At 46.9% G+C, this 15,907-nt stretch overlaps 1 protein-coding gene across 3 annotated transcripts in view; it reads left to right on the forward strand.

Annotated features, from left to right (window-relative positions):
- The window catches only part of TMEM255A (transmembrane protein 255A), a 120,058-nt gene that overhangs the window by 74,671 nt on the left and 29,480 nt on the right, over window positions 1-15,907 (forward strand). For all 3 annotated transcript variants that reach the window (XM_073547596.1, XM_073547599.1, XM_073547597.1), the window contains exon 2: window positions 15,195-15,337. In XM_073547596.1, coding sequence (XP_073403697.1) covers window positions 15,195-15,337 — 143 coding nt within the window. The remainder of the gene's footprint in view (window positions 1-15,194; window positions 15,338-15,907) is intronic.

Here is a 15,907-nt window from a genome sequence, read left to right on the forward strand (position 1 = left end):
TAGATGTGACGTTTTAATAGAAACAAATCAATTTTTTGGAGGGAGGGTGGAGAGTGCAGTGGGGGCAAAATGACCAAAAACAGCAAACAAGTTGTCAAATGTACCCAAAGTCTTATCATAAGCAGAAATTGCTTAATCATAAGAAAATCTTGCTGCCACAAAAAACATGAATTATTATTTTTCTGGCAGTTTTTTTTATACATGAAGATAACTTGCTGTGTTTTATCACCATGTTTAAGATTTGGATAGAGGGACACGAGTCACATTTATCAAAGCTTTTATGATAGAAAACTGGTGTAAAAGCTTCAAATGCTGACATTTTTCTGCAATGTGGAGTTGCGCAAAAATGTAGCAACTTTTGGCGTCTTCACGTCAGTTTAAAACAGGTCCGCAGGAATGGGTGGAGTTGGGGAGGAGGCAGGATAGACAGTCGCCATACCCACCTGTCCCAATTCAATAAAAGTGGCGGTGTTTCTTCCGTCAGAAATACTACACCAGTTTTAGACTTGAGTAGCATTTTTGCTGCCGTGTACGAAGAGGCTGGCCACTTTGAAATCCATTAAGTAGAGTTTGCCTCTTAAAGGGAATCTGTCACCTATTTTTTGCTCTATGAGCTGTGGCCACCGCCATCAGGGGCTTATCTACAGCATTCTGTAATGCTGTAGATAAGCCCCTGATGTAACCTGAAAGATAAGAAAAACGTACTGCAGTGCGCAGGCACCGGACCTCTCTGACCTTTCCCGGCGCCTGCGCACTGCAGTACTTTACTCTGCCCTCAACAGGGCAGATAAAGTACACCTGCGCAGGAGCTGCGGCAGAAGTAAGAAGGAGGACATCATCGCTAGAAGATAGGAGGCACTGGATCAGACCGCAACACCGACCGCACCCCTCGGTGAGTATAATCTAACTTTTTTCTTATCTTTCAGGTTACATCGGGGGCTTATCTACAGCATTACAGAATGCTGTAGATAAGCCCCTGATGGCGGTGGCTGCAGCTCATAGCCCAAAAATGAGGTGACAGTTTCCCTTTAATGACTTCGGAGCCTCGTACTCCACCAAGACTGGCACAGCACGAGTGAGTGCTATGCCAGTCTTAATTAACTGGATCCAGTATGTTTGAGAGACCAGTTACTATACAAATGTTATTATATGAGAAACTGGGTCTGAGCTGAAAAAGTAAATTAATGTGTATGCAAAATGTAAATGCATATGAACACATGACCTTTCTCTGTGTAAAGGTCATGTGTTTATATGCATTTACATTTTTCATACACATTAATTTACTTTTTCAGCTCAGACCCAGTTTCTCATTTAGTTCAGTGTGCATTCAGTGCATTTAAGGCCATGTGCACACGATGCAGATATCCAGCGGATCCGCAGCGGATTTTACCACACAGAAACGCTGCATATCCGCATTGTGATGTACAGTAACATGTTAATCAATAGAAAAAACAAACCGCTGTGCAGACGCTGCGGATTTTTCCGCGCGGTTTTCTTGTGGTTCAAAATATGCAGCATGTCACTTCTTTTGTGCGGTTTTCCACCTGCTCCATTCTCCAAATCCACAGGGGGAAATCCGCAAGAAAAAAGGAAGAAATCCGCAGGAAAAATGCAGGTCATTTGACCTGCGGATTTCTTCAATTCTGCGCGGAAAAATCCGCAGGGCAAAAAAGTACATGAGCACTTAGCCTAAGGGTGTGACCGCCCTGTTTCTGAGTTGGAAAATCCATCCTGTCTGGCCTATGCTATTACTGGTGGTTCAGTCTCTCTGTTCTTGTTCACATTTATGTCACTTGACCAGTGGAAAGGTTTTAAATACAAGAGTTAGGACTGTCCCACAAGGGTTGCCGTGACGTGGCAGGATGGCTTCTACATTATTTTGATCAAAATTACCGTAGGTTAACTAAATACCCTTATTATTATTATTGCTATTTTCATGCAGTTTTTGCAATGTATTTTTTACTTTTTTATTTTAGGATATTTGCTTTGTGTTTTGGTCTCTGTGTAAATGTTATTATAAGCAGCATGATACGACCTTGATGCATTAGCATAAAAAACTCCAGATTTGTTGGATTTTTTGGTGAGAATCTATCTTCGCATTATACAATCTAATGTACGTTACGTGCCACATGCCTGAATTGTTTTACGTGTCCATTGGGTGGCTCAAATTTTAAATTGCACAGGACCCACAAGAAAATCACACCCTAAAATACAGTGGGGGGAAATAAGTATTTGATCCCTGGATGATTTTGTAAGTTTGCCCACTGACAAAGACATGAACAGTCTACAATTTTAAAGGTAAGTTAATTTTAACATTGAAAGAAAGAATATCAAAAATAAAATCCAGAAAATCACATTATATAAATTTGCATTTTGCAGTGAGAAATAAGTATTTGATCCCCTACCAACCATTAACCCCTTTACCCCCAAGGGTGGTTTGCACGCTAATTTTTACAATTCTGACCACTTGTCCCTTTATGAGGTAATAACTCTGGAACGCTTCAACAGATCTTGGCGATTCTGAGAATGTTTTTTCGTGACATATTGTATTTCATGTTAGTGGTAAAATTTCTTCAATATAACTTTCGTTTATTTGTGTAAAAAACTGAAATTTGGCGAAAGTTTGGAAAATGTTGCAATTTTCAAACTTTGAATTTTTATGCCCTTAAAACAGAGAAATATGTCACACAAAATAGTTAATAAATAACATTTCCCACATGTGTACTTTACATCAACACAATTTTGGAAACAAGGGTTAAAAGTTGACCAGCGATTTCTCATTTTTACAACAAAATTTACAAAACCATTTTTTTTAGGGGCCACCTCACATTTGAACAAAAAAGGAATCACACTGTAGCGCCAAACCATGCAAACATGAAAAATGAATAATGAATTGCATTACTGCATTAAAAGTATGAAAAATTGAGAAAGTTTAGCGCATAAAATGGCCAAGTTATGTGTACCTGGAAGCCACGGTAAGGCATTTCTCATTTTCCAGGACCCTGTCTATGCCAATCCTCACTAAGACTGTAGTCTCCATCTGAATGGGAACCTATGAAAAATCTTCTGTTAGGACTGACGTCTATATCTCTGTGGAGGGGAAATGGCCCTGGATTGATTAAAACCGCCTGTGGCTAACAGGTGGAGTGCTCAGTCACAAGGTAAATGAATATAAATTTCAAAAACTGACCATCACATCCAAGCATAAGCATAGTGTGACCAGGTGTTTAACCTAGAGTCACCAACTCATATACATTCAAGCAAAAAAGGAAGCACACTGTAGCGCCATAACATGCAAACATGCAGTAATGCAATTCATTATTTATTTTTCATGTTTGCATGGTTTTGGAAAGCAGACTTTGATGGAATGGTCTGCGGGTGTCATGTTTTGTTTGCAGAGCCCCTGATGTGCCGAAACAGTAAAAAAAAAACACCAAAAAAAAACCCACAAGTGACATCATTTTGGAAACTAGAACCCCCAAGGAACTTATCTAGAGGTGCCCTTTTTGGAAGTAATCTACTGTTTCCTGTAAATCTAAGTAAATTACCGTAGTAGTGCATGGAGGTGTGGTACAATTTGAAGCAATCCTTCATACACAGGCCAGGTTTTTCGGGGCAGGTGTCCCATTGATAAATGATGTCCTTGCGTATTCCCCTTTTGTAACACACTCGGCAGCTTTTTTGCGGCTTACCTTTACTTCCAGTTGGCGTGACCACCCCCGGGAAATGCTGACCTGGTACGATATAAATACTTTCAGTTACGGAAGTACTGGGGCCCGCTCCTTCCTGAGTGCCAAATATCAGGGCCTTAACCACTACCTCCTGGAACTGAAGGATGACGTATCGGTGTGGCATGCACATCGTGATAGCAGGAATGCGTTGAGCATTGCCATTTGTATGATATACATGGCCAGCTTTTTGTACCACACCCTGGCCTTTCTCAAAGCACTGTACGGTTGGAGGAGTTGATCGGAGAGATCAACGCCCCCCATGTTTTTGTTGTACCCCAGTACACAGTCCGGTTTGCTGACCTGTGTAAAGGTTTCTCGTACATTGCTGAGGGTGCTGCCATCACCGTGTATGGTTGTCAAGAGAAGGACATCCCTCTTGTCCTTATACTTGACCACCAGCAGGTGTTCGCTACATTGGGCTCTGCTGTCACCCCTTCTGAGCATCTGCCCAAGTAGCGTTTTTGGGAGGCCTCTCTGATTCTTGCTGAAAGTGCCGCAGGCTGCGGTATCTTGCGCAGAGAGGGATTTGTAGAGTGGGATGCTGGTATAAAAGTCGCAACTTTAGTCACAGTGTCGCATTAAAGGGCATGACGTACTATCCTGTCCATCTGAAGTAAGGCTCAGGTCACATGGACGGGATAGTATTTCAGATGGCAGAGAAGGGGTTAAGAGTTCTGGTTCCTACAGACCAGTTAGACGCTCCTAATCAACTCGTTACCTACATTGAAGACAGCTGTCTTACATAGTCACCTTTATAAAAGACTCCTGTCCACAAACTCAATTAATTAATCAGTCAGACTCTAACCCTTACAACATGGGCAAGACCAAAGAGCTTTATAAGGATGTCAGGGACAAGATCATAGACCTGCACAAAGCTTAAATGGGCTACAAAACCATAAGTAATATGCTGGGTGAGAAGACAACTGTTGGTACAATAGTAAGAAAATGGAAGAAATACAAAATGACTGTCGATTGACATCGATCTGGGGCACCATGCAAAATATCACCTCGTGGAGTAGCCTTGATCATCAGGAAGAAGAGATCAGCCTAAAACTACATGGGGTGAACTTGTTAATGATCTCAAGGCAGCTGGGACCACAGTCACCACTAAAACCATTGGTAACACATTACGCCATAAAGGTTTAAAATCCTGCAGTGCCTGCAAGGTCCCCCTGCTCAAGAAGGCACATGTGCAGGCCCGTCTGAAGTTTGCCAATGAATGCCTGAATGATTCCGTGAGTGATTGGGAGAAGGTGCTGTGGTCAGATGAGACAAAAATTGATCTCTTTGGCATTACTCAACTCGCCGTGTTTGGAGGAAGAGAATGCTGCCTATGACCCAAAGAACACCGTCCCCACTGTTAAGCATGGAGCTGGAAACATTGTTTTTGGGGTGTTTCTCTGCTAAGGGCACACGACTACTTCACCGCATCAATGGGAGAAAGGATGGAGCCATGTATCCTGAGTGACAACCTCCTTCCCTTCGCCAGGACATTAAAAATGTGTTGTGGCTGGGTCTTCCAGCAAAACAATGACCCAAAACATACAGTCAAGGCAACAAAAGAGTGGCTCAAAAAGAAGCACATTAAGGTCATGGAGTGGTCTAGCCAGTGTCCAGACCTTAATCCCATGGAAAAGTTATGAAGGGAGTTGAAACTCCGAGTTGCCAAGCGACAGCCTCAAAATCTTAATGATTTACAGATGATCTGCAAAGAGGAGTGGACCAAAATTCCTCCTGACATGTGTGCAAACCTCATCAACTACAAAAAAGTCTGACTGCTGGTTTTGCCACCAAGTATTAAGTCAGGTTTGCCAGAGGGATCAAATACTTATTTCTCACTGCAAAATGCAAATAAATTTATATAATTTATACAGTGTGATTTTCTGGATTTTGTTTTTGATATTCTATCTCTCAATGTTAAAATTAACCTACCCTTAAAATTATAGACTGTTCATGTCTTTGTCAGTGGGCAAACTTACAAAATCAGCAAGGGATCAAATACTTATTTCCCCCACTGTAGTTGTTACTTTGGTTTTTTTTGGGGGGACTGAAATGTCTGATATTAAAGGGGTTGTCTGGTCCAAACCAATAAGTCTACAGTCACTCTGTGTGATTGCAGACTTATGAATCCACCCAATGCACGCACTGCGGGGATTCGCTGGTTTTGGACTCTGGACCGGAGGGTATGTATGCATTATATATGTCCTGTCCAATGGGCGCGGCCTCACTCCATACACTTGTATTGAGCGACGTCGCACCACGCCTAGTGACGCGGCCGACCAGTGGGCATAGCCGACTGAGAAAGAATGAAAGAAATAAGACTGTAGATTTTGTTGCAGTGTAAATTTATTTTGATCTGTTAAGGAGTCAAAAACAGATATGGTCCCAGATAAGCCCACAGCTTGCTCCTTTAGGTACTGTCACACTTAGCGATGCACCAGCAATCCCGACCAGCGATATGACGCGGTCAGGATCGCTGGTGCATCGCTAAGTGGTCGCTAGTGAGCTGCCACACAGGCAGATCTCACCAGCGACATAACAGCGGTCGGGGGTCGTTACTTACCTGTCAGACGAGGCGATCCTGACGTCCTCCCGCCCACGTCCACGCGTTGCTCGTCGGCGCCTCAGGAAGCCCAGCAGGAAGCTGATGACGAGAAACGGCCCAGGACGTTCTCGCGCGATCAGCGTTAATCAGCGGGGGAGCGGTCGGAGGTAAGTATCAGACATAGCGATATCGCTAGCAATATCGCTGCTACGTCACAAAAACCAGTGACGTTATAGCGATAATGCTAGCGATATCGCTTAGTGTGACAGGCCCTTTACAGGTCCTTGACGTGAAAGAGATCTTATGATTTACATTATTGCTCTACTAGATTTCTGCCCTAACAGATGTCCTTGATGAAGACCGCTCCCCGTCGAAACATTGGGCCATGTCTGTTTTTGACTTCTTGCCGCATCAGAAAAAGTTTACATTGTAGCAAGACCTACAATCTTTTTCTTTTGTGGTTCTGAGGTTCCTACCTCCATTAATCCTGGCTGTTGGGCATACTGTAACATCATGGCATTTGTTGTGTATTTTGCTGATTTCTCACCATTTGTACTTTATAGTGATGGTAAATTGATATTAATCATGACACGTCTAAAAGGTTTGCTTTGCAGAAATATTCTGATGATCTGGTAATTAGGTAAATGCAGAATATTCTACTTGTGCCAGATGATATGGAGTTTGAAGATGTAAAACATCGCTCTTATTTCATTTGCAGTTTTATTGATTGATTACATATTTGAAGGGCAGTTTAGTCTATTTCAGTAAAACAGTCTAGGCTCACATTGCCCAATAATTCTTCTTCTGCATAGAACTGCAGTAATGGAAGTTTTTTTTGTAGTCCTGTATTGTAATTTATATTTGCAGAAGTTTTAGGTTTTGTGCAGATCAGAACTAGACTTTATATTCTGCCTTGTGTCTAACCTTTTATCTTTAGTACTCAGTCATAGTCTGTTAGGTTCCCGCTGTACATTATTCTTCTGTTTAACAGGAACCTGGTAATAACTATGATTGACTGGCTGTGATTCACTGCCAAGTGACCTGTCAGTCAACCAGAGGAGCGTGGCGCTAGGCAAGGAAAACAGTGTGAGGCAAAGGAGCTGGAAGTGCATGATCACGCCACAATGCACTTCCAGACTCGTCTACAGAACATGTTATTACTGCTGGAGCAATCTCTTGGGTCATGGCGGGATCGTCTGGCTTATCTTTGAAAAGGCTACAGTCATAGCATTTTCAAGCCTCTTTTAACGTGTCAAGGATATGGAAACATATAGGCGCCAACATACACCCATAATCCACAGTAAAGTTGAGTAACTTTGTAGTCTTGTTGCTCTATTTATTCTGTACTGATTTTAAGCCTTTACAGCTAATAATATACTCCAAAGCTGCATTCACTGTTCTACCATTTGCTATAGCAAACTGTGATCTGGAAAATTAAACACATCCATTATCCAATATTATTTTTGACATACAAATTCTTATCAGCAGTACAATATGTAAATGTAATTACCTCTTATAGTGACATTTATATGGAAATCTGTGACATCGGCGGTCATGCCCGCCGATGCCCCTTTCGCTGCGGCGGCCGCTGCGGCATCCCCTCACCTGCGCGCTCTCGCTCGGTCACGTGCCCGCCGTCAGTTCCTCTTCTCCTCGGCTCCTCCTTCCCGCCCCCTGGTTCGCGCTCGCCGCCGTCTTTCCTCTCTCTCCCATGATGGGCGGCGCTGAGGGGCGGGCCTGGTCTCCCCTGCGATGGGCGGCGCCGAGGGGCGGGTTTGGGTGACGAGCATCCGGGGGCTGCTGTACTTCAGGCGTCCTCGCAGTTAGGAGGACGCCTGACGATCGTGTAGTTTTCCTGCACTCTCTGGCCTCTACAGTTCTACTGTAGCTTTCCGCGTTCCGCCTGACACTCCCTGTCGCTCTCTGTCTCCTGCGTCCTTCCCTCCCAGCCTGCCTGTGCACTGTCTCCCATCTCCGGTGCCGTCCTCCTCCTTCTGCCGTCTAGGTCCTCCCACGTACCACTGCCTTCCCTCTCCTTCTGTCCGTGGAGCCGTCCCTCTTGGTTCCGGCTGTCGCGCCTCCGTCCTCTGTGGTCCTGCCCCAAACGATCCCTGTATAGGGGTCGGTCTTCACCTGGCGTGCTCGACCCTGGGGCTCCGGATCCGCGATCCAGAGGGTCCACTCTCTATCTTAGGTACCCCTAGCGCTACAGTATCGTCAGGCCATGGACCCCGCCGGTGCCGCGGCTGCCACTCAAAAGGAACTGCTCTTCCTTAGAGAAAATCAGAACCGTATCATGTCATTCATGAAGTCCATGGACACCCGGCTCTCCGCTCTTCAGACCGCAGACCCAGCACACGCACCCCTATTAGTCAGTCTCCAGCAGGAGCTCGCACAACAGCGCGATGCTCAGTCTCACATTTTGGGGTATATGGCCTCCGTGGATGATAGGCTGCTTTCTTTGCAGTCCTCTACGGCCGCTTCCACCCTAGCCCGGGACACCGTCTCTACTCCCCCTCCCCGTCTCGGTAAACCACCCAGGTACTGTGGGGACCCAAAATTGTGTAGGGGATTTTTAAATCAGTGCAGGTTGCACTTTGATCTTTCGCCCCAACAGTATCCTACGGACCGTGCTAAAGTGGCCTTTATAATCTCCCACCTTGAGGGGGAGGCGTTGGCTTGGGTGAATCCATTATGGGAGAGGGATGACCCGGTGGTGACCAACATCCAGTGTTTTTTGGAGACATTTCGCAAGGTTTTCGATGAACCTGGACGCCTTGCTTCCTCCACTGAGGCCCTTTTTAACCTCTGCCAGGGGTCCCTTACGGTAGGGCAATACGCCATCCGTTTTCGGACCTTGTCCTCGGAGCTGGGGTGGAATAATGAAGCCCTGGTTGGTGCGTTTTGGAGAGGACTTTCTGGTAAAATCAAAGACGAGTTGGCCGGGCGTGACCTCCCTACCACCCTGGAGGATCTCATCTCCTTGGCTACTCGTATTGATCTGCGTTTTCAGGAGCGCGCCCGAGAGTCGGCTAGGGAGAAGAGGTCCTTTAGGTTATACCAAGCTCCTATTCCGCGCACCGTTGCCCCTCCTAGTAACACCGCTCCTGAGCCCATGCAAGTTGATCGCATCAAGTTGTCTGAACAACGGCGTAGGGAGAGAATGTCCAAGGGACTCTGTCTCTATTGTGGAGGGGCCAACCACTTCATACGCACTTGTCCTGAGAGACCGGGAAACGCATCCGCCTAGGCCAGGTAGGAGAGGGCCCCCTAGGTGATTCTACCCCCTCTCTACCACTTACTGTTTCAGCTCTGCTTATTTCAGGACGGGGGCGTAGCTCTGTGGAGGCGTATGTGGACTCGGGCGCGGCAGGCAACTTCATCCACCAGGAGGAGGTGGACAGGCTCCAGATTCCCGTGGTCGTCCTAAGTAATCCTCGAGCAATCACCTCCGTTGACGGCAAACCTCTTCCTGGGCTCGTCACCTCGGTAACCACTGAAGTAAACCTGCAAGTTGGTGCCCTCCACTCTGAAAGGATTGCCTTTTATGTCTTGCCTCAGTTGTCCCACGCCATTCTTTTGGGGCTACCTTGGCTCAGGCGGCATGAGCCTGTTATCGATTGGCGCTCCGGAGAGATCCTGCGCTGGGGGCACGCCTGCCATGCAAGCTGTTTACGTAACCTGGTTCGTCCCCAGCCTCAGCGCAAGCCTACAGACCTCCCTGGTCTTCCTGTGCCATATCACGCTTATGCTGATGTTTTCTGCAAAAGAGAGGCGGATTCCCTGCCACCGCACCGGTCTTATGACTGCCCCATCGACCTGATGCCTGGAGCGATTCCTCCCAGAGGTAGAACATACCCTCTCTCTCCAGCCGAGACCACTGCCATGACGGAATATATCCACGAAAACCTCTCCAAGGGGTTTATCCGAAAGTCTTCCTCTCCTGCAGGCGCAGGTTTTTTCTTCGTCCGGAAGAAAGATGGATCACTGCGGCCTTGCATTGATTACCGGGGCCTGAACAAAATCACCATCAAGAATCGTTACCCTCTTCCGTTGATTCCGGAGCTTTTTGACCGGTTGAGAGGAGCCCGGATCTTCACGAAGTTAGACCTGCGGGGAGCCTACAATTTGGTCCGAATCCGTGCTGGGGACGAGTGGAAAACGGCCTTCAATACTCGTGACGGGCATTATGAATATCTAGTCATGCCATTTGGCCTTTGCAATGCCCCCGCTGTGTTCCAAGAATTTATCAATGAGGTATTCCGGGATCTACTCTATTCTTGTGTTGTCATCTACCTGGACGACATCCTCGTTTTCTCCCCCGATCTGCCTTCTCATCGCAGGAGTGTACGCTTGGTCTTGCATCGTCTCCGAGAGAACCAACTCTACGCCAAGATCGAGAAATGCCTTTTTGAGCAGTCGTCACTACCCTTCTTGGGATATGTCGTTTCCGACTCCGGTCTAAGCATGGATCCCGAAAAACTCGATGCGGTTCTCAAGTGGCCTCGTCCTGTGGGGATTAAGGCCATCCAGCGGTTTCTTGGGTTCGCAAACTATTACCGCCAGTTTGTGCCTCACTTTTCCACGGTTACCAAACCCATCACGAACCTGACCCGTAAAGGAACGAAGACCAACAGCTGGTCCCCTGAAGCGGAGGAAGCTTTCCAAACTCTGAAACGTTCTTTTGCCTCAGCACCCATTTTGCATCGGCCTGTGGCCAGCAGACCCTTTGTCCTGGAAGTGGATGCCTCCTCCACTGGAGCTGGGGCGGTCTTGTCCCAGCAGGCTTCGTCCGGACGGCTGGTTCCATGCGGTTTTTTCTCTAAAATCTTTTCACCGGCGGAGTGCAACTACTCCATTGGAGACCGTGAATTACTGGCCATTAAGATGGCCTTAACTGAATGGCGGTATTTACTCGAGGGAGCTGTACATCCCTTTACCATCCTCACAGACCACAAAAACCTGGCCTATCTGCAATCCGCCCAAAGGCTCAATGCCCGACAAGCCAGGTGGGCCTTGTTTTTTTCCCGCTTTGACTTCCAACTTCACTTCCGACCGGGTAATAGGAACATCAAGGCCGATGCCCTTTCCAGGTCGTTGCAGTCTTCAGAGAGGGACGAAATCCCATCCTGTATCATCGAGCCTTCCAGGATGATCACCGTGGCTCCTGTGAATTTTGCTACCCCTCCGCCCGGTAAGACCTTCGTCCCTCCAGGCAAACGTATAGAGGTGTTGTGCTGGGGACATTCCTCCAAAATTGCTGGACACGTGGGGACCAAGAAGACTCTCTTCCTGCTTTCCCGGTATTATTGGTGGCCTACGCTTCGCCAGGATGTGATGGACTACGTGGCCTCTTGCACAATCTGTGCCCAGAACAAGGTGGCTAGGACCTTGCCCGCCGGTCTTCTTCATCCGTTGCCAGTTCCTGAAGCCCCCTGGCAACAGATCGCCATGGACTTTGTGACCGATTTGCCCCGCTCGGCCGGATGTACCACCATCTTAGTCGTGGCAGATCGCTTTTCTAAGATGGCCCATTTTATTCCCTTATCGGGACTACCGTCCGCCCCAAAGTTGGCTGAGATCTTCATCCACCAGGTCTTCAGGCTGCATGGTCTTCCTCAGTGGATTCTGTCGGATCGGGGGGTCCAGTTCACCTCCCGCTTCTGGAGGGCACTTTGCCGGCTTATGGGTACATCTCTCGACTTTTCCTCCGCATATCATCCTCAGACCAACGGGCAAGTGGAACGAATTAATCAGGGGTTAACCACCTTCCTACGTCACTTTACCAACGCTCATCAAGACGACTGGGTTGCGCTCTTACCTTGGGCTGAATTCTCACACAATAATCATCCCAGTGAATCTACCACCAGGTCACCTTTTTTGTGGTATCCGGTCAGAACCCAAATATTCCATTGCCTTTTTCTACCTCTACCGAGGTACCCGCAGCTGATTCTCTTGCTAAAAAATTCTCGCAGATTTGGAGAGAGACCCGGGATGCGCTCAAAAGTGCCAACGACCGAATCAAGAAGCATGCAGACAAGAGACGGAAGGACGTACCCCCGTACCATCCTGGTGACAAGGTCTGGCTTTCAACTCGACATATCCGTCTGAGAGTTCCCTCTTACAAGCTGAGTCCTCGGTACATTGGACCGTTTGAGGTGATTGGACGTATTAATGCCGTGGCTTACAAACTAAGGTTGCCTGCTTCGCTCCGGGTGCCCAACGCCTTCCATGTCTCGCTCCTGAAACCCGTAGTCCTGAACCGGTTCCAACCGGTTTCCATCGTTCCTCCTCCTGCCATCTCTGATAACGTCTTCGAGGTCAAGGACATCTTGGCTATGAAAAAAGCCCGGGGTAAGACCCTTTTTCTTATCGATTGGGTGGGTTTTGGTCCCGAGGAGAGGTCCTGGGAGCCCCAGGAGAATATCAACGCCCCTCGCATTCTAAAAAAGTTTTTGGCCAATCTCGCTAAGGGACGCCGTAAGGGGGGAGGTACTGTGACATCGGCGGTTATGCCCGCCGATGCCCCTTTCGCTGCGGCGGCCGCTGCGGCATCCCCTCACCTGCGCGCTCCCGCTCGGTCACGTGCCCGCCGTCAGTTCCTCTTCTCCTCGGCTCCTCCTTCCCGCCCCCTGGTTCGCGCTCGCCGCCGTCTTTCCTCTCTCTCCCATGATGGGCGGCGCTGAGGGGCGGGCCTGGTCTCCCCTGCGATGGGCGGCGCCGAGGGGCGGGTTTGGGTGACGAGCATCCGGGGGCTGCTGTACTTCAGGCGTCCTCGCAGTTAGGAGGACGCCTGACGATCGTGTAGTTTTCCTGCACTCTCTGGCCTCTACAGTTCTACTGTAGCTTTCCGCGTTCCGCCTGACACTCCCTGTCGCTCTCTGTCTCCTGCGTCCTTCCCTCCCAGCCTGCCTGTGCACTGTCTCCCATCTCCGGTGCCGTCCTCCTCCTTCTGCCGTCTAGGTCCTCCCACGTACCACTGCCTTCCCTCTCCTTCTGTCCGTGGAGCCGTCCCTCTTGGTTCCGGCTGTCGCGCCTCCGTCCTCTGTGGTCCTGCCCCAAACGATCCCTGTATAGGGGTCGGTCTTCACCTGGCGTGCTCGACCCTGGGGCTCCGGATCCGCGATCCAGAGGGTCCACTCTCTATCTTAGGTACCCCTAGCGCTACAAAATCACTAGGCATCAATCACACTCCTTCTCCAACTGGGAGCTAATAACTGGGAAATGTGTAACTAGAAAATGACCTACGGTTTAAATCAGGTTTGTAAGTAAAATGTATAATCTTTACAATTTTTTTTTAATTTATTTTCCATATAATTATATATGTATATTTAGTGATGAAAGCTTGCAATTGTCAAACTTGACTTTTCAGCAGTCTTATAATCATCAAAGACAAAGATTAAAATAAATGGTAATACCTCTATACACAGCTGATAACACAAAAGCCACCCTTCACAATAGGTGATGTCACAGCTTGCTTTATCCCCCTTTTCATTCATTACCTACTTCCAAATGGTAGCAATGATAGCAAGTTTAGGCTATGATTTATGATAAGCCCACCAAGGCATTACTGGAGATTCTTCTCTGGTGGTGTGTAGTTTTTTTCTTTCAAGACTTGGCCAATCATAAGTTGGAGATGTCATGAAGGGGGAAAAGGAACATTCCCCCCCACAAAAAGTTTAGAACAGGCTTTTTCTGTGTGAGACATGTAATGATACAAGGCCATGATCTTCTCCTTGACCTCTGCACCTACTGTGTAGAGTAGAGCCATCTCTTTACCAACACCTCTAGCAGTTTTCATCTCTTTAGTCAGTGTGAGAGGAGTAGAGCAGAACTGACAGTGCCCTGAAGTAGATGCTGAAAAGAGTTGTTTGTATTGACACATATCTTTGCTGTACTCCTCCTTCTCTCATTCTGACTGCCTTTAGATGAAAGCCATTAAGATTTTAAAGACTTATACCTCTACATTACCCCCTCCCCCACACTAAGGGTACCGTTACACCTAGCGACTCACCAGCGATCCCGACCACTAGGTGGTCGCTAGTGAGCTGCCAAACAGGCAGATCTCACCAGCGACATCGCTGGGGACGGGGATCGCTACTTACCTGTCAGACGCGGCGATCCTGCGTCCTCCCGCCCGGCTCCACGCGTCGCTCATCGTCACAGCAGGAAGCGCCGCAGGAAGTGACCGACGAGAAATGATCCAGCAGCTTCTCGTGCGATCAGCGATAACCAGCGGGGGGAGCCGGTCGGAGGTAAGTATCACATGCAGCGATATCGCTAGCAATATTGCTGCAACGTCACAAAATCGGTGACTTTACAGCGATATTGCTAGCGATATCGCAGTGTGTATCGGGGGCTTAACTGCTGTAGGATTAAAGCTGCTAAAGATGTTTGTATTAACGCACACCTCTGCTGTACTCTACAAAGTAGGTGCAGAGATCATGCAAGAGTGCAGGGCTGTCTGTTAATACATGTCTCAAAGGAGAAAGCCTGCTCTACGGTTTTCTGGAGGCATGTTATTTTTTTCATTCCTGCTTCTGATTGGTCACAGTCATACAAAGGAAAAAGTACGTGTCCCCAGTGAAGAATCTCTGCTAATTCCCTGTGGACTTAGCGCAAATTAGAATCTATCTGAGATGAAGCATTTTAAAAATAAAAAAAATGTTTTATTCAGCTCTGGAGGCACAATTCCATGCTGTAGCCAGTTTAACACGCTAATACCGGTGAAACGTGCTCTTTGTCATATATATATGATATAAAGCAGTAGGTCATTTTGTAATAAAGCATTCCCATTAAATGACTTTTCAAATTAGCTTAGTCTGAAAGGGTGATTTATCTGGGCGTAGGACGCCTAGTAAATTATCTTTGACAAAAAAAGTAAATTTCAATTATATTAGTTTTTATTTTTATTGCAGGATCTTTTAATAGAAGAAGACGAAATTCCATATTTGTTACTGTGACACTTTTCCTGGTATCCATATTAATTTTAACTGTGGGTCTGGCTGCAACCACCAGAAGTGAAAATGTCACCGTGGGCGGCTACTATCCCGGTGTAATTGTAAGTGTAAATAAATGACTTCTAACGATTCTATAATGGTAATCTTACAGAACCTTTTGAAAATTCTAAATTGTTATGTACAGGGAGCCCGTGTGCACTATGTTCTCTTTATTATGATGGATCATCAGTTTGTTGTCATTTACATTTCTAAAGAAAAAATGTGTAAGTTGGTTTGCATATAAAATAAGAGCATGTTCACACTGGCCACCAAACAGACAAAAACCCAACACTGAAGCAAAATGAACACATACCCTCTGCTGTAAGTAAATGCATAAAAGCAACAGTGCTTTTAAATAACGTAGGGTACTTCATAAACACAGTTTTTGATTAAAAATAGCGTAAAAGCCATCCTGCCTGCATCAAGGTGAACCCAAATCGGGATGGTCCTAGCTTATAGTATTAAAATCTTATCATATGTCAAAGTGACCTCAATGTGAATAAGGGCCAAGCAGGACCAGGTCTCAAATGGATACCCAGTAAATGGGAAACTATATAAACATTATGCACAGCTTGAAAAAGGGAGAATATGACCAAAATGGGTAATTATGGCACTCCTGTGGATAGTGCCCA

Source organism: Dendrobates tinctorius, unplaced genomic scaffold, assembly GCF_039654945.1.
Source record: "Dendrobates tinctorius isolate UK_male_01 unplaced genomic scaffold, ASM3965494v1 ptg000154l, whole genome shotgun sequence".
NCBI lineage: Eukaryota > Metazoa > Chordata > Amphibia > Anura > Dendrobatidae > Dendrobates > Dendrobates tinctorius.